Consider the following 25,719-nt stretch of genomic DNA (forward strand, 5'->3'; position numbering starts at 1 on the left):
GGGTTTTTTTTTTTGTTTTGTTTTTGGTTTGGTTTTTTTAGAAACCAGGCTTTAATCCTGTCACAGGATGACATATTTATATTTGTCATCAGTGCTTAACTGATTGGGTAAAACCTTGACTATTGAGAGCCCAAACCTTTAACTCCCTCAAGGAGTAATCCTTATATATAAAAATCATCCTGTCATCAGCAGGGTTACTTCTAAAATTAAACTTCTGTAAGAATGGACTAATTTTGAATAGTATACTTTAAATATATTTGTGTATGGCTTTATTCAACTTATAACTGCTTATTCTATTTGTTTCAAGATAAGAATCTATTATTTTCATCTGTCTTACTTCTTATCCTATATTATTGTATTTTAGGGACAGGCTCTCCACAAAAGGAACACTTATATCATAACTGTAAGTGATTCAGAATGTTGCAATGCACTTAATAACTAGGTATTTCATTATAATCTTCTTGCTACATAATCTTCACTGTCTGTCAGCCAGTTGATTGGGTTTTCATACCCACTTTTGACTGTCTCGCACAGTAAAGCACTTTGCTATTTATGTGAGGGGCTGGCAGGATTATTGGCATCAGAAGCAAACTGACAATGAGAAGTATGACTGGACACTCATCACACTTGCTTTTTCTGCTCCATCTCTGGTCCCTGAGGAGCCGGCAAGCAGCTGGAAGTGCTGTGGGTCCTGCAACTGAACATTCCTGCAAGATCAAGCTTGTTACCGATGGCTTGTACCATAGCAGCAGTTTTAAGCCATGGTAGTCTCCATTCTGAAGGGTTAGGAATTTCGCACAATATAGTGCAGGTACGGGAAATGTCTGACTCAGAAAAATAGGATGTACCTTATGTTCAGCAGAGCCATCCATAGTTTTCTCCTTGGAAATCATTTATTACTTTGCTGCCCACCCAGCTAATGCTTTTCCATGCTTTGATGATGCGTATTGAGGAAGTCGCTGCATGTAAGGATTTGTGAAATTTCAGATACTTGACCGAGAGGGTGAGCACCCGATCTGCCAGGCCCCTCCTGATGCCATACAAAATATATGTAATAAAGAGAAGAAGGGCACAAGGTCATCAGAGGCTAGATCTCTTATTTTCCATAAATGAGAGATATCCCTAATTGAAAGATAGATGAAGCAATTGAGCTGCTAACTTTTCTGATATTTTCTGCCAAATACCACACACAGTCAGGAGCTCAGCACCTTTGTGATGAATAAACCAAGAATTTCTGCATTTTGAATGTGTACCTGATCACTGGCTATTTAAATATATCCCTGCATTCATCACACAAACACACATTTGTCCCATTTGTCCTTCACCCTTCCATGTTTTGCAGCTTCTTCTCCATTGTAAGTCTGCTTCTCTCCCTCTGCATTTCCTGATGACAAGCTTGTGACTAGTCTTTCAATCATCTGCCACGATAAGTGAAGCTGGGTTTGTCAGGAGATAAAATATTTTATTAGATGAATGGATATAGCTGGAAAAAAACTCCAGACAAGCTAGTGAAAGCTGATCAAATTGTATGAGTTGATTGAATAGAAGGTAGTGTCCCTCCCTAAAAATGATGCTTTGCTTCATCTTTCCAGTCTCCCTGTTCAAACAACCTAACTTCTAATTCCAATGGCAAAAGTTTCTCCTGATTCTCCCTGGAGAATCTGATTCATTACGAAAGAATATTTCTAGTTTATGGCTTGCAGTGCCAGATGGGCTACTGTGATGCTCTAGCCTGCCTTCCTGTTTGACATACAGCATCAGGCTTCTTCCTGTTTGAAATACATTGTATTTTAAAAAAACATCTGAGTTTGATTTAAAGAATTCCAAAGAAGGAAACTTTGCCATAAGGCCTTGCTGGGTTGCTGTGGTGGTTAGTTACCCTCACTGTTAAAAATATGTGTCTTATTTTATAGCTTGAATTTGTCTAGATTCAGCTCCCAACCACTGGATCTCATTATAGCTTTGTCTGTGAGCTTGTTCATGCTTAAACATACAGGCTATGAGCAATCACCCCCTCCCTTTGCGAGGCTTAAAAGGACCAAGTTCTTCCACTGTAAAGTGTATTATTTAGGTCTTTCTCATAGCTATTTTCTGAATTTTCTTACATTTACCAAGTTACTCCTTGAATTGTGGAGAGCAGAACCAGATGCAATTTTCCAGATGGGGGTACAGGAGTGCAGAATACTCTGATCATTTAGCAGCTTTTTTCTTTACTCCTTCCTGTTTTTCCTTCGTGTGTGTATTGATGGGCCATGTTTTAAATGGACTGAGATGTTGGTTTTGATAGGCAGAAATACCCACCCAGTGCCTCAGTGATATCATCTCTTCTGACCATTTAAGTTAAGAGCAGAGAGGGAGTAGCAGGGTCTGAAAGTGATACGAAAGCCAAAGTTTTCATGAGTAATTCTCGTCCCCTGCCAAATCTTTCATGATACTTACTTTCTCTCTTAAATCAGCACTGATTTATCAGCCTGGCTGATGAACGTATGTGCTTGCTAGAGAAACAGGTGCAGAAATATATAACCTACTGGATTTTGTAATAATCAACATGATATCCTGGCATATTCAACTACATCTTTGAGTGATGCTGCAAGCATGTGTATACACTAAACCAGAACTGTGGGGTTTTTTTTTTAATCTGTAATTTTGTTTTTTTCTCTGTTTCCCTAGAAAGTCTACCAGTAAAAAATACAAAAGCTTTGTTTGGACCCAGAAGGAACGGACTTCCAGTTTTCCATTGGAGGACTTACAAGGATGTGTTGATTGGAACCTCTCTGCAGAAAATTTGTAAATAGCATTTTCTACACCCAAAACTGATTTGGTCATTCCATGCATATTTAGGGTCCAGTTTGTAAAACATCCTCATGATGACTAGTCTGACTTTGTTAAACAGGAATGTTCATTTGAGCATAGATTACCTATGTAAACAAAAGCTTGAGAGATCACATATGCTTAGGGCTAGACTAAGTGATCTGTACAACACTAACCTAAAAAAGGCGGAAACCAGAAGGGAAAGATGAAAAGAGCTAAGACTTATTTTCAGGCCAGCTTCGTTATTTTTGGAGGTGTGAATAATGATTTTTAGATGCCCAGATTAGTGTTTCTGAATGAGGGCCTCCTTAGCTCCACAGGTGTGCTGGCTGAGGAATCAGACAGGAATGGAAAAGCCAGCCCTCCCAGCAGTGCTGGGAGGCTGGTTTTAGTCTGCAGCTTCAGGATCTTCATGTGGAGACAAAGCTAGAGCCAAACTGCTATCTTAGTACACCTGAGGTTCAGGGGTTCAGGACTACAAAGGTGGTTTGGGCATGCCCTCACTGGTGGTGGAGCCAGCTGGCCATTGTTGAGGGGTTTGAGAAGACTAATCTGGTAGTGGTGCCAGATCTAGGGTGTTCCAGATGCTTTATCCAGATCCCAGAGTTGCAGCAGAAGAAAATCATGCAGTGCCCACTGCTGAGCACTCTGTCCTGCTGAACCGTCTGTGGTTACAGCTGCCAGGCAGGCCACTGTTGAAGAAATTGCTGTTTTCTGCTGAGCTTGGTAGTCTGCCAGCCACTTTAACAGTCTGTGCAACTTTGCTGCTGCTAATGCTGGCTGACTCCTATCCCTTCTCTCCCTAAGCGTTCAAAGCAAATCCTCTCCTGGCATCAGCGGGACCAGAGCTTGAGTGGCCACAGCAGCAGCAGCCAATGTGGGAGCTGCAGGCAAGAAACCCATCTCTGTACTGAGGAGACCAGCAAGAGAAAGGGGCAACAAAATGTTGTGGAAAAGGTTATTCCACCAATTTTTTTTTTTTTTTTTTTTTGAAGGGGAAGTTCGAGATATGGTCTAAATGATCAGTAGACCCAGAGCTCCTACTGTTCTGTATTCTTTGAACTAATGTGATAGGGGACTTGGGCTTGTTGCTAATACTTCTGAGACTGAAAAGTAACCAAGAAAAAAAATAACATGGAGAGAAACAGAAAATATATGGGAGCAAACATTCCTTGGAGTATGGAGTGAGCATAGTTGAGATGGGCTGCTTTTGGCCAAGTTCCCCATAAGGGACTTGGGGGTGGCTTCTGGAGGAGCTGCTGCTTGCTGCCACAGCATGGCAGTCTCAGATGCCCAAGGCAGAAGCCAGGATTTGAGGGTGATGATGTAGCTGTGCAAAAAGGGAACTGTGCAACATTGAGAGATTCAGTTGTGGACTGAAATATGGGTGGGATGCAAATGAGCTTCGGAAGAAAGGCTTTGCACAGTGCATCCCCAAGCTTTTGGAAGGAAAACCAAAACTATATGGTTGACCAAAAAAAAAAAAAACTAATACTGCAGGAAACTTACAGGTAATTCACAAAATAATTGCACAAGAATATTGTGTATGAGCTACAGTATCGAGACAGAGATGCCTTATGACATCCACAGTCCCTGCATACCATGTTTGTTTCCAGGCATTGGTTCCTGCATCAATTCTGATGCTGTGAATCCGAGACCACCAGTTTGGACCAGTGAAACAGCTTAGTTTGGACTGTGGCTGCCTGAAGAATTTCCTCTTCCTCCTCTAAGTGCTATCTTGACAGCTGAGACCAGCCAGAGAGCTTTTGCTGACACACCCTGAATTTGAACATCTGGAGAGTGTAAGCTCTGCTTTCTTTGTGAAACATCCTTAGCTCAGGAATTTACTTCTCCCAGTGGCCTAGCAGAGCCGACGTCCATTGACCTTCAGGGCACAAAGTAAGGACCATCTGCCTCCTCAGATTTTTGCATGACGGTCTGGCAGGGAGGCTCATGGTTAACTCGTTCTGTGGGAGCGTGTGCGAGATGAACAGTGGCCAGCCTGGTATGTATCTGGTTTTTTAAACAATGTATATGTGTCTAGACTTGTACAGGGAAATTCAAATCATTTTACTTTACAGGCATTTCACAATATATACATTTACTAAAATAAGTAACCCCCTCAGATTTTGGTAACTGTGCTATGAGGGCTCTTCATGCTTGAGCAAGAAAGTGGTCTTTCCCATGCTGTCGTTCTTGATCCTGCAAAGAAAGTGTACCACAACTACTTCTGTGACAACAGGCTGGAACATATTATATGCTCAGGATTAAACCAACATTGAATCATTAAATAGAAGAAGTCCATGTGACAGAAAGCCTTTATTAACACTGAAACAATTTCTAGGTAACAAAGACACCTTTTTTCTTTTTTTTTCTTTTTTTTTTTTTTTTTTTTTTTTTAAGTTCAGCCCAGAGTTAGCCCTTCTTTTAAGGGTGCAAAGGAAAAAAACTGCAAGCCTGGCACCAAGCTGAGATACCTGTGGATTGAATTATCTATGAACTAAATGGAGGCTGGTACACAGGTACTAATTAGCTCACAGAGGCTTTTGCCATAAATGTAAAGCCAGGTGGGAATCAGATGTCAAAAACCTGTTAAAAAATATCCTAGATCACAACAGGACCATACTATGTTACAACCAAAAAGTTCTTGACTCTGCATAATCATCTGTTTCCACTTGAAATCAGATGCGTTCCTCCAAGGCATCCTTCCCTTCACCTATGCTCCGCATGGCCGCCTGCTTCCTGTGCAGCAGCAGCACATCCTTCCTTATGTTGTTTCTGCTTCCACCGCTCATCCTCTACACCTGCTTCAGCCTTTCGGTGTTTGCAAAGCTGTGGAAACAAGGAGGAAAAGCCAGATCTTTGCCTTTTTACTTTGTTCTGGTTTTGTTTAGTGAAGGGGGGGCCTAAGGTGGTAGCTTCTGTAGGAAACTGCTAGAAGTTTCCTACAGAAACTTTCCTTTGTTCAGTGGACTCGGCCTTGCAGGCCTCACCCTTTGGCCCCTGGGCCCAACTCAGCCCAGCCTGGCTGCAAGAAGTGGAGAGGAGATGAGAAGTGAATGAGATGTAAAAAGGATCCCGAGAGGCGTCTGCCAGCCTGTTGTGAGGAATGGCTGCAGACGCCAAGGTCAGTGAAGAAGGAGGGGGAGGAGTAATGCGGCTTCTGGCCAAGATTCCCCTGCAGCCTGTGGTGACGACCATGGTGGAGCAGGTTGTTCCCCTGCAGCCCATGGAGGGGCAGAGATTCACCTGCAGCCCGTGGAGGACCCCATGCTGGAGAAGGTGAAGGCCTGAAGGAGGCTGTGGCCCATGGAGGGCCTGCTGGGGCAGCTGTTCTGGAGGGACTGCACCCCGTGGCAGAGATGAGCCACACCGGAGCAGTTTCACGAAGGACTGTGGCCCGTGGGAGGGACCCCACGAAGGAGTAGGGGAGGAATGTGAGGAGTTCTTCCCCGGACGATGAAGCAGCGGCATGAAACAATGTGTGATGAACTGACTGCGACCCCCATTCCCTCTTTCCCCCTGTGCCGCTCAGTGGGGGGAGAAGGCAGTAGAGATAATGTTAAGCCCGGGAAGAGGGAGGGGTGGGGGGAGGTTATCTTGTTCCCTGTCTCATTCTCCTGCTGGTTTTAGAAATAAATGAATACTTTTCCCCAAGTCGAGTCTGTTTTGCCCATGATGGTAATTTTAAGGATTTCTCCCCGTCCTTATCTCAAACCTCGAGCCATTTTCCTTATATCATCTCCCCCTATTCTCTTTGAGGGTGGGGTGAGTGAGAGAGAGACTGCGTTGTCTGGTCCTGATTGGCGCTGAACTACGACATACTTGCATGAGCTGTCCATTAAAAAATGAATCTCATAAATAAAGAAACTGGGAATTGGTCACATGTTATTTTCATGTTTGCAGAATGCTGTGCACCCCTTTCTTTTTGCGAGTTAAAAATAGTCCCATGTATATTTTTATGCTAATTGTGAATTGTTAGAGATTTCAGATATCTAGTCCCATCTGGCTAAAATCACACAAACAGGTTTCATAATTAAAAATTTAATTCATTTATTATTAAGCTAATATGTTTCAGGGCTATGCCAGGTCCTGAATGTATGCCAAAGTATTCACCTGTAAAAAATTGTGCACTTCATAATTGGGTTTCCCAGCTCTGAGGTTTTGATGTGGTTTCAACAGTTAGGGAAGTTGCCTACAGAGACATGAGTGCAGCAAGTTAAAAGTGGTTTGCAAATGAAATTTGCAGTGATCGTGCAGCAAGCCTATCTGTATACAAAGGAAGACACTGGGAAAATTAATGTTTTCAGTTGCAAAGAACCAAGATGAATTTTTGTAGCTTCATACAGGACTGCATTCATGTCAAGATTTTTACTCTGATTAAATATATGAGGGTTCCCAAATTCTAATTCATGCTAAATACACTAACAAGATTTGTATTTGTAGCAGTTTTATAATGAAATGTGTGCAACAGTCAGAATGATGGCTGCCTGAATTTTTTTATTGGCTTTTCCTTGCCACACTATGCAATTGGGAAGATGGATCACTCCTTTTATGTTTTTCATAGGCGAAGTGTTCCTCAAGTTAACAGGCCACATATCTAGCATGTTATGAGCCTATGGGAACTTGTTTATTGACAGTATGGAGAGCAGTTGTTACTCTGCATCTATCAAGCACCCTGGAAGCCTGGGCCAGAGCTGAGATGTGCAGAGCCGCTCTGTGTAACACCCAGGTAACTCAAGCTAAAGCCAGTCTGAGCCGAACCGTAAGCGGGCGTTCGACACGGTGCCAGCGATTGTGCCCTGCCTGTCCGCTCCTGCTGTCCACCTCTGTGCAGCGACCTTTATGTACCTTAAAAGAAGGAAGCTCAGGTTGTCGGGTAGGCGCTGGAAGGAACAGGACTCGCTTAGTCCCCGCGTGCATCTGGCTGATGAGGATGGACACCTTGCTGCTCTCATCCACGGAGGAAAAGCTTGCAGCAGCAGGGCTAAAGCAGAGCTAGCAAAGACAGTGAGAGGTTTGACCTGAGCACTTCAGATCCTGTCCCTAAGTAGTCGCCCTCCCGTAGCCCATATATGTAGAGTACGTATCCGCGACAGTTTTATGGTAGTGTAATGCATACTTTTACCGCTGTAAAGCTCTGCTCTCCAACAATTCATTCAGTCATTAAAAAAATATTTCAGGCTTAAACAAAACTTAGAAATCTTAGTTCAGGAGCGAATCACTGGTTTGTTCATATTTTAGCATGACTGTAAGCAAGATGTTTGGAACATTTCTTGCAAGAAAGTGTTTAAATAGCTGACTGACTGAAAACAATAGTGACTACTGTAGGTGCAAGCACACTGCAGACGTGAGCTGATGGTGCTCAGCCTGCAGCAACAATGAGAAAATCACCGGTCTTGTCTTATATGCTCTGTGGTACCAGGATATTTTCTGACTTATTGCCAAGAAAAAGGAGAAAAGTAAGGAGATACAATCTTATGGCTTGAGGGCATCTTGATTCTGAATGTCCGTTGTGGCAGGTTACTTACTTGAATGTTGTCTGGCATGACATTTACAGGATCTTTTGGACTAGCATCCGTCCCTACTCGAATGTAAAGCTTAATTTCAAATACATGCTCATCTTCATTCTCATTATGCATTTAAATCACTCTTCGAGCACAATAACAGTGTGACACCATGGAGTGACCCAAGAACACCACTGAAGAGGCTTTGTCAGCATTCCTAATAGCTCACACCTTTTTCTGCATGGCACACTAATTCCAGAGATTCACAAAAGTCTGATTTCCTTTTTTCTATACATGTTATTCATCACTGATATCTAAAGGCTTTTGAAAATAACAAGTATTTCTCATAGGCATAATTATGCAATACTCTTGTGTCCTCTTGTGTAAATGAAACTTAAAGTCTGAAATTTTATGACACCATGCACTGCAAGGATAGTTTCACAGCAGTTTAATTTAAATTAAAAACCAGAACTTCTTAATTAATGAAATGTGAAAAAGAACAACAAGCTCAATACAGCACCCCCCTGCTGTTTACTTTGATATTAAATTCAATTTGGTTTATGATACATCCAAGTCATCACACGCTCTCAATTTTTATATTGGCTGCAGAGAACTAGATTACAGAAGCCCCAGGGCAGAAAGCAAACTGGAGGTTTTGGTGGGAGCAGAGGAAAAGTAGAGCTTTTGGTGCTCAGACAGTGACAGGTAACCCCATTGCCAACATATTTCTGTACAAGTCATCAGATAGTTTCACTGCTTACTTACGTGCTTTTGCATATGTATTTTTTTGAATATTTTTGAGGACAAAATTTGTTCAATATTTTTCAAAGACAAATTTTAAGCTTATGAAAGCTTAACTGTAGGAGTCCTCCTCCTGCAACAATTGAAAGATGAAGTACATTCATTCTCTGTGATTGCGAGACTACATGGGTTTAGAAATACCACTGTCACTGTCGGCTGAATGGTATCTGCAGCACCCATATGTAGGCACATAAGTAGTAACGTTACCAGCTGATCCGGGACATCGCTGTCCTCCTGAAAGGGCTGTTCTCACTGCTATCCCTGCTGCAGTACAGGGGAGAAAGGGGTTGAACCAGCTACATCACCTGTTATTGTGGAAGTGCCAGTAACCTTAGATTCTTGTCAGTCTGAACGCAGACAGAGATTTAAACACTGTAAAAAACCATGTCTTTTAAATTCTTTAAGAACAAATGCAAATACATTCTCACTTCAAAAAATACAATAAACCTAACTGGTTTAAATTAATATCCCTGTAATATCATATCTCTGTACTATCTGAAACCCAAATATTACAAAACTAGACAGCTGTCAAAAAAAAAAAACAAACTGCAAAAGCCCCTGTTATTTGACTGCAGAACAAAATACCACAGACAGCATAAGCAGGAACAGGATGACTTTTCTTTTTTTTAACCTGAGATATCAGTGCTAAGCCAGGGTTTCTCCTACAGCCTGACTGAACTCAGCAGTTAACCACTGACTTCAAAAGGCCTGGTGATGTGGTGGGTACATAGAGCTTGTCCACGTTTAATTTGACCAGAATGGAATTTAATTGTTGCTCTCGTGAAGCATACTTGCAAGTTTACCTGCTTCTTCATTTACCATCGTATCATTGAAAAGAGCTGAGATTTCATCATTCCTTCACTCAAGGACCTTGGATCTCTTCAGAAGGACGAGTGGCAGCAATTAATGGGAATCACATACACAGGTGAGGTGTAAGGAGAATTCAAGCATCCCAGGTTACAGCCCCATGCTTCCCTGGGAACTGCTTGGAAAGCTGCCACCACCAGCTGCACCAGAAGACACAACAGCATGGTAAGGCGAAACATTTTGCTGTCAGGCTCTTGGGCTCACAAATGTTTCCTTAGCAGTGCCATGGTCTGCTGCTGAACCAGCGTTTTCCAGTTCTGTCCCCAGCCACGTCCTCCTTGGATGCGGTACTATAGCCTGGGAACTTGGCTGTAGTGCTTGACCTCTTGAAGGAATCAACCCAGGTAGACCCTGACATTGGGGACAGGGCCCAGGGGCCTCAGTCTTCTTGTGGCTGCAAAATTCCCACTCTGCAAGCCAATAATATGTTTTACTACAGCATTTTACAGCACTGAAGATGGCAAAGGACAATACTGTCAGGGTAACACTGAATTTCTTTGCTTTCATGGGTCTAAATCAAGCTCTAAATTATTTTTAGTAGCTTGTTATTACAGCTTTTGCAACCTGAAGACAGACTACTGCCTTTAATTCATTAGTAATTTCAACAGTTAATCAGAAAATGTCATTACCTAGAAAGACTGCAGCTCAAAATAAAGCTCGCTGGAGTTAAATTTAAATTAAAGCATGGGCAGAAATGAATGCAGCCTTTGATCCCACTTCCATCCAGACTGCACCCTGATGGGCACAGCTGGACAGGATAGCAATCGTGAGAAGGCAGCAGTCTCGCCTGCTTAAAAGGATACTGTCAACTTATTAAGTCCTTGAGTTGAGTCAATTAAAAAAAAATATTCACTAGGTTCTTTCAGAGCTCTCCTCATGTTTGCTGCAATGGCCATTTCTTGCCAGTTTTACTTTTTAAAAGAGGTTTATTTTCAGGTGTTTGAGTGAAAAACACACCATTGACATCTGTTTAATCATCACAGCGGCCAAAAACGTGTTTCTGTTAGCTGAGTGGGAGCCTTGAGCCTAAACAAAGGCACATACCTCTGTCTGTCTGTCTGAAAGCGTATTCCTTTGGGCTTTGGGTCCGGTTTGTTTTGCAGCGTGTGAGGTTCCCCCTTGCCCATGCAGCACCAGCAGGGAAGCGGACAACAACAGAGGCACATGGTCTCGGCTCACCTCTCCTACGCCAGTCAGGACTTACTGACACTGATGCGCATCCCTTTTTCGGCATCTGTACTTAGAGACGCCGAGGCCGGTGTGGGGTGGCTGAGAGGAGCTCTATAGCCAGGCAGCGGAGGACGCGGGCCTGCGCGTGCTAGGCATCTCTTGCTGCACAGCGCATTTTGCCATTTAAGCGATGAGCTGATGATTTCCTGCTGCTAGCTAATGCCTTCTCTACCTTACGGCTCTTCCTGCCCAAGGGCATGCTGTTGGTGTTGAAACACCTTTCCTTCGCCGTCCATCACTGTGTATAAGGATTAGCCAGAAGCTGCATCCAGCATTTTCTTGGATAGCCATGTTTCCTATTTCCTCATTCCATTTCCCTGCATAGGAGACACTTGGGAATTCTTGCATTTTCTGTCCAAAACATGTATTTGGTCCATTACAAGAACTGCTATATAGCAAATACAGTTGCAAACCCTCTTAGTATAGTCATATCTTTAAATAATATAGAATACAGCCTCTCCTCTGGAAAACAGTATGTACTTTTTATTCTTCCAATGTAACCCTGCAGTACAGCTTTTTCTTATTTTTTTTTCCCTCAGACAACAATATTGTTAAAAACCTCACATATATCATGCTGACTGGAGAAGTCTGTGACATAGACCCAAGCTCAGCATTGAACCATCTCACCTTGCTGCTGTCCAGACCTGTGCAAGGATTGGGACACCTTCCCTGCAAACTCAGGGATGCTCCTGGCACCTTCCCACTTTCAGCTTTGATTTAGGAAACACCAAAAAAAAATCCTCTCCTGGACCATTCAGATTTGTTGGGAGCCGGATTTATCAATCCCAGGTGGTTCGAGAGGGTCAGGAAGGTCTTAGAACGGGGATAATTTGTCCAAGCGTGACATCGGCACGGTGTGGTGCCGGGGTACCTGCACTGCCTCACTGTGCACTTCCACTGTTTTTTCTCTGGTGGCCAGGTCAGTAGAGGAGCTGTCTTAAACCTCCTGGCACTCTACAAAGCCTGGATTGCCTCACCAACCCTGTTTTTAGCAGAACAGCACAAACACACTGCCACAGCATTGCACCGTGGGGGAGAGCAGGGGCAGGACCAGTTTGGCTGTGAGGGAGGTGTCATGTCAAAGTGCACCCCAGCTACAGTTCAGGCAGTGTGTCATGGTCCTGTGTCCCTACACCTTCCCACAGGGGACTGAACTGCTCCTGGGATAGTGGTAGGTCAGAGAAGGCAGAGACTTTTATTTTAGGTGGCTGTGTCCTGTAAATATTTGTAAATGTATCCAGAGAATGGGATGAGCATATATTTTAAAACCAAAATATTATTTATTGGCTTTGGAGCTTTCCCTTCTCCAGTTTCAGCCTACTGGGACAGTGCTGGATTTCTGTTTTGTTCGAAATTTCATCTGAAAACATATATTCAGTTGAGTGTGGTGGTGCGGAGCCAGTTCCAGGGTTCTCAGCAATGGAACCGCTCTGTATTTAGCCCCAGGGAATACATTTTGGAGGGGTCAGTAAAAGTTTCAGGGAGCTGAAGTCGGCTGGTGGAAGGCGGCCAGCTGAGCTCCAGAAATTTGTGCTGCGAGTCTGCTTCCCTAGTTCTCCTTCCCCACGCTCTGCCTTGCAGTAAGGGCCTCCATCCCACGCTGCTATCACCACCATCTCCACACAGCGTGGGCACCCACTCCCTCCATCTCCTCTTCCCAGCAGGCTAGATGCTTCCTTGCCCCTCCTGAGCTGCAAGCGAAGAGATGGGGTTCCGGATAAGGACGTCTCTTAAGCGTTGAGGGGGGACCGGCATGAATCCCAACACGGCTGGGCCAAGAGGGCTGCCAAGGTGGGTGGAGAGGGCTCCTACCCTGGTTGCACCCCGCCCAGCCCTGGACGTGGGGGTCGTCCTACAGGACACTCAGCATCTCCAGCAGCAACACCTCCTCCAGCATGGGCAGCCCGGAGCTCCTCGCCACCAACCTCCCTGGGCAGCTTTTGCCTTAATGCCAGACCTGGATGTGTTATAATCTGATTATCAACCGCCTGGGAAGGCTGGACTGACACGAGGGAGACTACACATTGTTACCCTTTACGATTGGCACGGTAAAATCATGACGTTGCTCAGCTCTGGCTTAAATTAGGAAGTTTTACCAAAGCAGTGATGTCAAGGAAAGGTGGTGTGGAAGAAGCACATGGCTAATCAGCACTCCTGCCAGCCAAAATCCGATTAGTGATGCAGCTGGACTACTCCAGCAGAAGGGATCAGAAGGGGCATAGTTCTCCCAGTGAGGTGATAGGAGTGCGGTCGAGACAGGAGCAAAGGCTAACAGGCGGCAGTGTAGTGTAAAATTGGCCTGATGTTTTTAAGGAACATAAAAAGAGCTTAAAAAGAGGGGGCAGAGTGTTTGCGGGGAGAGCTGTGCTAGCCAGCCCTCTGCTGGGAAAAACTGCTTCACATGGGGCGTGAGGGTGATTGCAGCAAAGCTCTAAGCCGGTTTTTATATCAGGTATAACTGCATCTTTACGGGGAGGTTTTGCTCTTGCTGACACAGCTCACATTTGCTACGGTGCATGCGATTTCTTTTTCTCAAAATATTAACTAACACAACGATGCCAGCAAGACTTGAAAACTTAGACGGAACTTAAAGATAAATAGAGGTCCTTGATTATTTTCTTGCTGATACCATGCTAACAACAGATTTTAAGTTAAAAATCCTCCCTGCCACAAGGCATTTTGACGAATTAACTGTTTTATGAGATCTTGGACCTGGTGGAGAGGGTCCAGAGGAGGGCCACGAAGATGACCAGAGGGCTGGAGCACCTCTCCTATGGGGACAGGCTGAGAGAGTTGGGGCTGTTCAGCCTGGAGAAGAGAGGGCTCTGGCAAGACCTTATTCTGGCCTTCCAATACCTAAAGGGGGCCTGTAAGAAAGACAGGGAGAAAATTTTTAGCAAGGCTCATTGTGCTAGGACGAGGGGTAATGGTTTTAAACTAGAAGAGGGTAGATTTAGACTAGACAGAAGGAAAATAATTTTTACGATGAAAGTGGTGAGGCACTGGACCAGGTTGCCCGGAGGGGTGGTGGAAGCCCCATCCCTGGAAACATTCAAGGCCAGGTTGGATGAGGCTCTGAGCAACCTGATCCAGTTGAAAATGTCCCTGCTCCCAGCAGGGGGGTTGGACTAGATGACCTTTAAAGGTCCCTTCCAGCCCAAACCGTCCTGTGATTCCACAGCCTGAGCTGGAAGTTGCGAGCATCACCGACCGTCGGGAACTCCAGGCAGAGCAGCTCTGCCAGCTCTGTCCCCTCTCCCATCCCTGCTATTCCCTCTCCGTGCGGCTCCCCTTCGCCAGCGCGGCCTCCGGCTGGATGGGAGGGGGCTGGGCAGTGAAAGCGGCAAGATTCCCGTTTCCTCTCCCTCTCCACGAGGTGGGGGAGATGGGCAGGGAAACCGGCTGTCGGCGGATGGGTGCCCAGGTCGCCTCGTCTCTCCGGGTCCACCAAGCCCCGAAAAGCATTTGGGGGATGGAGACCGAGCGATGGGGGGGGGGGGGCGGGGAGGGGCAGCTGGATTTGCGAACACGCGGGGTACCGGGTTTGGCTCGCATCTGCTCCCGCCGCGTGCGAGGGGATTAAATTACCGCAAATTCAAACTGAATGAGCCCTTTCCTCCCCCCCACCCCCAACCTCCCTCCGCCGGTCCCTCCCCCGGTCCCCTCCCTCCCCGCTCGCCGCCGCAACCCTCCCGCCCGCAGCGGTGGCCGGCGCGGGGCAGAGCGGCGGCGGCGGGCGGGGCGAGGGGAGGGACCGGATCCAATGAGGGGCGGCAGCCGGGGGCACCGCGCCGCCGCCGGCTCGCCCCAGCCCCGGCCCCCCGCCAGCCCCGCTCCGCCCCCCGGCCCCTCCGGCGGCGCCTCCCCCCATCCCCTCCACCCCCCACAGCAACTTTCCTGCCCGCCCGGTGACCGCCCCGCGGGCTGGGGGCCGGGGCAGCGGCAGAGCCGGGGATGCCGGCGGCGGCGGGCGACGGGCTCCTGAGCGAGCCGCCGGCGGTGGCGGCGGGCAACGGCGGCGGGGAGGCGCGGAAGGCGGCAGCGGGCGCGGAGGGCAGCGGTTTCCTGGCCGCCTGGCTGAGCGCGGCGGCGGCGGTACCGCGGGAGCGGCTCCGCGACTTCCAGCACACGAAGCGGGTCGGCAACTACCTGATCGGCAGGAAGCTGGGAGAGGGCTCCTTCGCCAAGGTCCGGGAAGGGCTGCACGTCCTCACCGGAGAGAAGGTACCGCGCCCCGCGCCCCGCGGGTGGCTGCCGGGGAGACTTAGGGGAAGGGGGTGTTTGGCGGCCGGGAGGATGAGTTCTCTCCCCTCCCAAACCCTGGGGCTCCCCTCCCTGCCCGCCGCCCAACTTCCCCGCCGCGCTGCCCCACGCTGCGGGCGCGGAGACGGCGCTTCCCCCCGGCGTGTGGTGAGGTTTGCCTGGCTGTGATTCTGCTTTCCTGTTGAAGCACTCCAGTTGCCTCGACCTGCCTTTTTGCCCCCTCTATTTGTTTATTTTATTTTGGTCATAAATGTGTTTTTAATGGCCAGACTCGTCCTGCCGAGGACCGGTCGCTGCGTGCGGTCTGGTGGCCACATTTCGCGAGTGGGGGACACCCACCCGGCTACTTCTCGCCCGTCCAAGCGGTGGGAGATGCTGCGTGTGCCTGCGGGAGAGGGGCACAGCTCGGTCGTTAGAAGTTGTTGGTGTCACTGCGCGGCAAAAGATGCGAGATCCACCCTGCGTGGGGTTTGTTGTGGTTTTTGTTTGTTTGGGCTTTTTTTTCTTTTTTCTTTCTTTCTTTTTTTTTTTTCTTTTCTCCCCAGAGTGCTGGTAAGAAAAGTCCGCGGAGGGTCTCTGCTTTTTGGTTGTTGGGTTATTGTCCACAACCCCTTCGGTGGAGGCTTTTTACCCATCAATCGGGATAGGTCACAACGTTGTAAAGAGTCGTAGGGGCTTTGGCTGGGCGGGAAACAGAGGAAGGAGAAGCCAGCTCTGGCCCCCACGATCAAGAGTTGTTGTTCCTCATCTCTGAGCTGTCTGACTTCAGCCTCTGTTTTATCAGGCACCTAACAGAGGGCAACCCAAAGCACCTTGTGGTTGCCCAAAGCTCCTTGGAGCGGTGGGGCTGAGTGATTTCCTCCGGCTCCAGCCAGCGCTGGAAACGGGCTGCTGTTACGATGGCATCTTGGTGGCTTGCGTTCCTGCGCTCTTGGATGTTTTGCTTTTCTTTTTTTTTTTCATTCTGGTAAATTTGTCATGGAGTGGAATTTAATATAGGGCTCTGAATTTCATCATGAGAAAATGATAAGGTTAGTGATTATTATCATATAGGAATGCAAAAAAAAAATTTTTCTCTCTCTTCTGTTACCAAGCGTGTGCTTCTCCTTGGTAACAGATACATCCAATGATCCTCCAGTTGATAAAAGGCACATGCACACACACGTTTCTTCCCACCTCCTCATTTTTCAATTGCTACATTTATCTCAGTCTGTTAAGAGGGGAAAAAAAAAAACAAAACCCACCACACGCCCCTCTGTCTCAGCTCCCAGGCTTGCTGTGTTGTTTGTTTTTTTTTTTCCCTTCCCCTTAATGTCTTGAATAACACATACAGTGACAAAGTGACAAGCAGAAACTCTGGGAGAATCACACTTCCTTCCTGCTGAGCCATCGCATCCATCTTTGCGGACAGGCACAGGGATCCCTGAGTTCTGTCTGACCTGATCTTGTACCGCGGGATCAAAGGAAACTCCTGCTGTCGACTTGAGTGGGTGAAAGATCAGTTGCATAGTTTCAGATTGGCTAAGCAAAGGTCCATCTTCCCTGAAAATCCACCTACTTAATTTTAGGTATTTATGGATAAGCAATTTGAGTTAATGGATTGGAGATAAGATAAATTAATGATTTGCTTCAGGTGAGGTCCTATCTCAGCAACTTTCCTCCCTCTAACCAAGGGGGTGAATGCTTTCCATCCCACGCGTGACCCCACATGAGAGTTTCACCCTGAGTAGAGAGCTGATGGACGCTCAGCTCTTCTGGGCATGTTCCTCTGCCGAGCTTTTGCATGGCCTCCAGCCAAAGGCAGCTGAAACGTGCCCAAACTGGCTCTGCCTCACAGCTGCTGGCAGCTCTGCCTACACGGAGCCCACCACGGGCAACTGAGCTCTGCCTGTGATACGAGGAAGAAAGAAGAAAAACATCTGCTTACTCAGGCTCCTTTTTTATTTTTTTTTGGAGCGCAAGGCTGTGTCGGAGAGGAGGCTGAGGCTGGCAAGGGTGGGAATGGAATCGGGAGCAAGAGCGCAAGGTGGCATGAGAGTGGGGACCGGTGGCAGCAGGTCATGGGAGGAGTTTCTGTGGGAAGAGGGTGTTTTGTAGAAATTGTTTGACTCCATGACAAAATCCTTCCACAAGAGCATCATAATACATGAAGGACCAGATCTGTTGCTTAAGCTGTATTTGTGCCTTCTGAGAAATCTCAGTGAACAGCAGGTCAGGTGCTGGAGGGTTGGGTGGGACAGTGCCAGCACCTGAGCACAGGTGACACTGATGTTCAGCACAGACCTCCTCCTCCAGGCATCAGGTGGCCAAAGTCAAGCTGGGGTTAATGGAGCTGTCTGAGACATGGCATCAGTAGCTGCTTGTGACAGTTACCTTCTGTCATCTCTCCCTACCCACATCCATCCCAAAACTTGTCTTGTCTTCGGGGGGAAAATCCCCCAGGAGTGACACTGTGCTCCTCCAAAGGCTGAAAGATTGCTCCGTAAGGGCCTGATGCTGTCCCTCCCTCTGTGGGGTGAGCCAGAAATTGGCCGTGTACAGTCTTCCAGTCCACTCACTTGCAGAGGAGAAGTTCATCAGCAGGAGCGTATGCTTAATACGCTCGCAAGCAGAGTTCAGCGAAGCAAAATGTGGAAACAAAGCCGTCTCCCGTGGCCAGCTCGCTGGTTCAGTGTAATTGCTGCATTTTTCTAGGCTGATGTTTTATGAGCCTATTATTCCAGGATTAGTGCCTGCATGTATGTTGAAAGCAAAAAAAAAAAAAAAATTGACATCTGATTTTTGTTTTGTAAAGCCGTTGTTCAGCAAGGGCACTGCCCAGATCTCAATAAAATTGCCGTAATAGTGTAAAGTAGAGGTCTTACTACGAACGCCTGGTAGCTGTTTTGGCGGAGCCTGGGCCCTTACGGTCACTGAACTATCTAACTTCAGTAAGGGGGGTCCAAGCAGGTTTTGATTTGCTGCAGACTTTAGCAACTCTGGAGGAGTTAATGCGCGTTATTGTTTCAGAAAATTGTGTGTTTAGAAATGAAATCTGCGGATTAATGAGTCCCCAGCTAGGCTCGGATCCATCGCACTGACACAATGCATTGTACAGAATCAAGGCAATGTGGAGCGGGTGCCAAAAATCTGCCATTACCTCACCCTGAAATTGCTGGAAACTAAAGAGGTCTTCAAGAGAGCATGAGATGTAGTACGCGTTGGGCCAAACGCTAGTTACTTTACCAGCCGCTTCGGGGGCGGTTTAACGGACGGTGCATTTCGGGTGACCGGTGTGGGACGGAAACTGGCAGCTCCTGCGAGCCCCTAAGCAGGAGAGGGTGAACTAAGGTCAGGTTTTGAAACCTTCCCTGTGAAGGCCTTTAGCATTGGACTTCAAATCAGATCTTGTACAGTACTCTTGCGGTTTGTGTCGCCACGATGTCAGGCATGTTATTATTTTCTGGGCTTGAAAAATGCTTGGTAGTGCCTGATGCAATTAAGTGTATTTTAGCTGAGTGCAGGAGAATGTTGAACAGATTATTCTTTCCATTGCTTTTGAATAAAAATATCGCAGCCTATAATCTGACATTTTTGGAGTAAAAGGCTGATTTGTCAGATCAGCTCAGGCAGCCTTTATGGCTAATCTTAAGGAAACATAGTTCCTCTGTGAAAGGCAAGCCAATTTAGCTTTAAATTGTGGCTCTGAAACCCTGCTGAGTTAGCTGTATTCAGCTAACTTTGGGAGCCTGTGCACAAAATACTCGCGGATTGTTTCAAGCCGCCTGCTCCGAAGGGTTAGTCGCTGGGTGACGGCAATCGGGCAAAGGCAGATATCACAAGATAATGATTTTTTTTTTTTTTTTTTTAAAACTTTTTTAGACAGCTGAGATTACATTGCCGTCACTGCGATGGGGGTGGTATGAGGCTCTGTTAGTAGACCAAATAGATTGTGTTATCTGCTGTGGACCCCAAGGAAACGTCCAAATAACTCCATCTAGCGTGGCAGAGTGACAATGTATTGATGATATATTGAACCAAAGTTCTTATAAACAGACTTGAACTGAGGTTACATTGAACTAGCTGTCGTCTTTAGCACTACAAAAAAAAAAGTTATTGAGGCAAACTGAGTCATTTGATTTCTCATCCACAAAAAAAAAAAATTGTTTATCGTTTTCTTTAGCGCTATTGTTAAGCTCAAAAAAGGTACGTTTTTAGTTATGGTTGTTCAAGTGGCTTGCTGCAACAGTGGGAAGCAGCAGCTAAAAACACAATTTACCAGTTTCTTCTATGAAGGCAAAGCAATTAATATTAAAAATGGCCTTTTCACAGAAAAGTTCATGTTCAGAATGCATTTCTGTATTAAAGAGGTGTATTTGGGCACCCTGGAGGTGCTGGGGTGGGTAGGTGGGCAGAGCAGCCTCCCTGCAGAGAGCTGGCGATGCCTTTTTCACCTCGGCGGGCCCTGCTTGATGGAGAGAGGTGTTTCCAAAGGGCTCCTGCGCGGCTGTCTCCTGCTAGCTGCACGTTGCGCTGCGTGCGCTATGCAAAATCATACGCCAGTGTAGCAGGCGCGTTTCTGTGCGAACTTCGTGCCCTGCCTTCACCTTCTGAAGCACCTTTTGATGAGGATGGGGGCAGTGGTGCAGCTCCCAGCCTTTTTGGTAGGTGTGGAGTGGCTTGGGGCTGGGGCTGGCTGCCGGGGGTTCACGTGAGATGCAGGTTCTGCAGGTTACGCCACTGCTCTACATCAGCAGAGGCAGCCATCTCCTAAAATGCTTGCCGTGACTAGGCACAGGCTGTCAGTTTAAGCAGTGTTTACGTAAATGAGAGTATGGAGAAGTCCATATGAGGTGGTATTGGTCCCTGTCCCTGCACCCCACCTTTCCCATGGCAAGCCCTCTCCCACTGCAGGCCCCTCCAGCGCCTTCTTGGGTGGGATGGAGGAGGCAGCTGTCCTCTCAGCCCATCAGGACCTGTTACCCGAAGCAAAGGCTGGATGGAGCAACAGGTTTTGCACAATTTCTGTCTTCTAGCAACCATTTCAGAAATACAGGCAAGTGGACAGACAGAAATGCGCACAACAGCAGATATTATGATGCCATATACACTTTCACATGTCGCGGTGTTAATTTTGCCTTGAGTAAACTCACATTTTCCTGTGTCTTCCACCATAGACTTCAGGGAATGGAGACTTTGTGGCCAAAGACCTTTGGGTGTGTTGGCAAGTGAGATCTTGGTAACCGTGCCTCTGCCAGCGACATCGCTGCCCTTCATCTGGGAAACCAACACTGGTGGGGGCTTTCTGTTGAGGGTGCCTGTGCCAGGCCTTGGCACTGTCAACCTTGTCCGTATCTCAACATCCAGGGTTGCACAAGTAGTAGTACTGGTTTAAAACCTGGGAAATTTGCCAGATGCTCATATATAGTTCTAGAATCTTTACCTTTGCCCAGTTTTGGAGTTTTGGGGGCTCTGTGTGTGTGTGTGTGGGTTGCTGTCATTTTCAAACCACCTCAACCACCAAATGGGCTGGGAAGTTGCTTCATTGCAAGCAGAAGTTGAGTTTCTAAGGTGGTCACTGGTCTTTCAGTTCAAGTCTTTTTTTCTCCCCCAAATGTTGTGAGTTTGCAGGCAAAACTGTGAAACTTGGGACGCCTTCATTGCTTTCAGTCGTTCAGAGGGTAAAGCCACAGGATTTTAATTTGAAATTTGAGCTGTTATTTTATGTTCTTCCTCCAGTGATACTTGTATATCAGTTTCCTAGATGCATCTGTTCTCTCACTCTAAGTATTTAATTAGTAGTTCTCTTCTTACCTGTTTCTCTACATATTTTAAAATTTTATCTGTATCAAAAAAAAAAAAAAGCTTGTTTTGAAAAGCACTTGCTGCAAATCTGTGTGGTGGCTTTCTCCCAGGATGCCGTTCACTTTTATGACTGCTGCGCCACCTGCCAACTGTTGCACCTGGATGATATGCCGCTCTTAATTATAGGCACCGAGGGAATAAAATAAGGGTGTTTCTGCAGCCTGAATTTTGACATTTCCTTGCTTCTAAGTGTTTGCTTTCACAGCTTTGACACTATTCTTCTCACAGAGAGATGTGTGTGTGCAGATGCAGTTTGCATTGAAGCTACTAAACATATGCTTTTGTTAATAAGTGACACTTCAGGAAATGGTTTGAAGGACAGTGTCATGGTTGCAATGGCATCATCCAGGACTTGGCTGGAAGCAGGACGATAGGTTGCTGTGTCAGCATAGCATTGCCCAATACATTTTGTGGAGTGTGCAAGAATTTGAGCATCAGGTGGAATAAAGCCAAACTCCTGAAGTGCACCTGCCTGCTCAGTTTGTTTCACCTGCCGATAGTCTGTTCATCTGGAGAATGATCAGTTGGATCCGGCACTGGTTATAAAGCCATGCTCTTCCCTCTAGCCTTTTTCTATGTTGTGCACTCAGCGTAAGTGGGAATAGGCTTTAATAGGCAAGAGAGCCTGTTCATCAGTGCAGTCTGTCTTCCAGGAAGATTGCTTTAATATTTTTCAGCTGTAGCTTGCAACTTGTTCTGCAATGAGCTGAATGGATGCACATGTGGCAGTTGCTTATCCTCTTGAGATAATCTCCTTTCAAGTTTGCATTCAGCAGTTTTAAGGATGTCACTAACAGTGCATGTCAGCAATGTGCTGCTTTTCCTATAGACTGTTGTAATTTTAGTGGCATATGCAGGATTGGGGGAAGCGGAGCTTTTAGGTTGAATTGACACCAGGTGTAGTTCTTATGCAACACTTACATCTGGATCCTTGTATTTGTTCTTGCAAGTTTTGTATTTTTAACATGTTTCATGATATGTGAAGCTATATGCCTGTTTTTGTCGGCATCTGTTGCCTGTAAGTGTCTTGGTAATTAAAACACATCTTGTTTTGTACATCTTGCAGCTTGCCGTATCTCCTTTTACACGTAGCTTCATGCATTTCAGTGGATGTAACCTGTTCAGCATCTTTGCCCCTCTGCCCTCATGAGTTATTTGTTTGCCTGCATTTGGGAAAATGGAGTTTATTAATGAGCAACGTTTAACTCTTCACAAGGATATAACCCCAGAAGGAAAGCAATCGTGAGATGGCGCGACAAACCTTCTGGCGACTGAATTGAATAGTCTGCCTAAAACCCAAGCTGTTGTGTTGTATGAACAACAGTATAAAAATGAGCAGAGAGTTTACGTGCTGACTATGCTACTCTTCAAGGTTACAGAGAAGCATCTAAAACTGTACGAAGCTAATGACTGAGTGGATACTAGCCAGAAGAAGAATTAGGTGGATTGCAGTGTTGGTGCGCTCCTAACAGCATGGGATGCAACTGAACCAAAGCAAACTGCCTAGATTCAAACCATCCTGAGTACTCTTCTGCACTTTGCCTTATTTCAGCTCCAGATTTGCTTAGCTATTATTTTCAGATAAATTGAAGAGCAAAAACCCCAAACTTCTCAGTTCTGTGGCTCTGTAAAACTTCTTCTGCTATGCTTCCATGATGGGTTGTCTGGTGGCCAGTCTCCTTGAGGGTATGAACTTCATGGTGCCAGTGTTTTTAGTGGGTTAATGGAGGTCATGCCGATGAAGAAAATCAGGTAGATTTTTCTGGTAAGCTTTACTGGAGTAAGAGAGAAGCCACTGTCGCAAGCACGACTCAGGGGCCCATGCTGGAATGGAGCATTAATCCTTTCTAAAGATAATGTGGTGAATCACTGCAAAACCTATGTGTCGATCTGCATTTAGTGTCCATGCTAGCAAGGAAGCGGGATCAAACCTTGTCATCATGGAAGGAGTCTGGGAGGAGGAGTTCTGGTGGTCCCTCAGACCACCTGCAAAAAACTAACAGGAAGCTGGTGCTGCCCTGACCAAAGTCTCCTTTTCTGTCGGTGTTTTGCTCCGCTACTGCACTGCTGCGCTCCAGGCCCAGCACCTTTAACGCTAGGCCCGACGGGGCTCTTCTCATTTGCAGTGCAAGATCAGTCCTGCTGGCACTACGAGAATAAACACTGCAACAAAGAGAACTAAAAAAACATAAGTTATATATAATAAAGTTCCTTTGCTCTCTGCCTGTTGTGGAAGATTGTCATGGAAACATTTTTTCAGAGAATAAATTTATTTTTCTGTGAATAATGTCCGCAGATCTAAGGGAGAGAACATATTATTCATATATAAAAACTTTATTGGAGACACCTTTTTCTTGGCTCCCAGCTGTTGTAAATATTTTATCATCTGCTGTGTTTTAAATCACTACAAAGGAGGGTATTACCTGGGCTTCAAAAGCAGCAGCTCTTGGGTTGTTGTTTGGGTTTTATTTTTCTTCCTTAAAGCCATGAAGCCATATTGGTATTAAAGTGCTTTAAATCAGGGACACTTAGTCTTCCCTAAGTCCATTTATGCATTTGATCACTAAAATATGAAACGGGGATTATTTAATGTGAAACACACTACGAGTCTGTGATCAGGGAAATGGGAAGCGGCGTGAACAGCCAGGTTTCTCCCATAGGGATGGGTGTTGGAGGAATGTCATGTGGTATCACTCCTCTGCATTCGTTTCCCCACGCGTAACCTGAGATCTTCATCCATCTCTCTGTGACAGAAGAAGTTTTCAGCATTAGGAAGGCAAGTCATGGTTTATCAGAAACAGCTGGATGTGATATGGTTCACTTGCATCAACCGTGCCTCAGCTCTGGTAGCTGCTTCTTGTCCTGACAGCTTCTTAGGGCCACATCTGGGTGGAGAGGACCTCTGTTTTCCAGCTGTTGTCATGCTAGCCATCTCCACGAGGGGTTATGAGTAGGCATCAGCTTCCATCAATGCGAAGTAAGGACCTTGCTGCTCTGAATGGGTTTTCCATCTGCCCATCAGGCTTCCCGTGCGCTCATTTGGCAGGCCCTGAAAAATGTCTGTCCCATTAGTTGATCATACCTTGGGCTCAAAAGAGTTTTCACGTTGAGTGATGGGCAGGGTTTCCGCATGTCAGCCTTACCTGATAAACGGTGGTCAAAAAGCTCTTTTCTGAAAAACAGCTAATATCTGGAAAGTGATACTTGATGAGTGTTTTAGATGTCAATGGCAAGGCAAATCCAGCTGTCCCAGGCATTCAGAGACACCCTTTCTCCTTGCAGGGGATGTCTCCGGCCTGGAGCCTGATTTTGACAAGCTCATAAGGATTTATTTTGGAACCTCCTTGTTGCATCCTCATGCACCTCTGTGTCTGGCTTTCTGCCACCACTACTTCCATCAGTCTCTGCGTAATCTCTCTTGACTTGTGTGGATATCTTTAGAGGCCAGGGAGGTAAAAATGTGCTCCTCTCCCTCAGGGGATGGAGTTATGGCTACCCCATTAATTAGATGAGCAGGAGAGCACTGAAAGATTTCTGGAATGGATTTCTTTCTGCCAAAGGCAAGACAGATCCCCTCTGTGACCCACTCCAGACAAGCCATGCATTCCTTCCTGTGGATGGGGCTGTGTTGTAGCCACACAGGTTCCTCCTCCTTCCCAGGTTTCTGAGCTGTTCTCTGACCCCATGGCACCCGCACATTGTACAGATCCTGCTGCTTTGGACATACAGCACCGAGGAAGAATGTAATTTGTGGGGGTTTCTGTTCAGAGCTGCTAGATAGGGCAGAATTATGGCAACCCCCGTGCCTCTGGCCTGGCCATTTCAGGTGGCAGAGATGCTGGCAGATGAGAAGATGTCTGTCTTTCAGCTGTTTGAAAATGGAGCGAAGCAGAAGATGAGAGGGGAGGGGGCAACTGGCCTTATGGAAACCGCAGAGCAGAAGTATGTCCAGGAAAGGATAACAATAGTTGCCCGTGAAGTATGGGATGAAGTTACCCATAAATATGCTGTGAAGTAAAAAGCATGTCGAATTGAAATATAGCCAAGAACGGCTCTCCTCCAGTGGAGCTGTGCTGCTCTATGGAAATGGACCATATCAGAAAAGGCATGGGTTGGATGTTAAATCAGCAGTTACTTCTGCTCTGTTTCCTTCCTTCCTGACTGAAGTAAGAGGAAAGGGGATGGAGAGCTGTAGAAATACGGGGAATGCTGTACTGTGTGGAAGGGCACGAAGGTGGAGTATGAGGAAGTCCTGAGGAGTCCATGCACGCAGCTTTGCAATACCGACAATCTTAAAACCTTCATCTGGTGTGCCCTCACTCTTAGCATAGCGGGAACAGCAGTGCCTCAACACATGAAAACGCTGTCTCCCTGTGGAAACGCTGATGTGACTGTG

The 25,719-nt window shown here is 46.4% G+C and overlaps 1 protein-coding gene across 2 annotated transcripts in view; it reads left to right on the plus strand.

The window, feature by feature from the left end:
- The first annotated feature begins 15,170 nt into the window (after positions 1–15,170).
- The window catches only part of HUNK (hormonally up-regulated Neu-associated kinase), a 59,279-nt gene continuing 48,730 nt past the window's right edge, over positions 15,171–25,719 (plus strand). For both annotated transcript variants that reach the window (XM_086764554.1, XM_086764559.1), the window contains exon 1: positions 15,171–15,440. In XM_086764554.1, the coding sequence (XP_086620680.1) occupies positions 15,171–15,440 (270 nt within the window). The remainder of the gene's footprint in view (positions 15,441–25,719) is intronic.

This window comes from Chlamydotis macqueenii, chromosome 1 (genome assembly GCF_036417535.1).
Source record: "Chlamydotis macqueenii isolate bChlMac1 chromosome 1, bChlMac1.mat, whole genome shotgun sequence".
In the NCBI taxonomy this organism is placed as follows: domain Eukaryota; kingdom Metazoa; phylum Chordata; class Aves; order Otidiformes; family Otididae; genus Chlamydotis; species Chlamydotis macqueenii.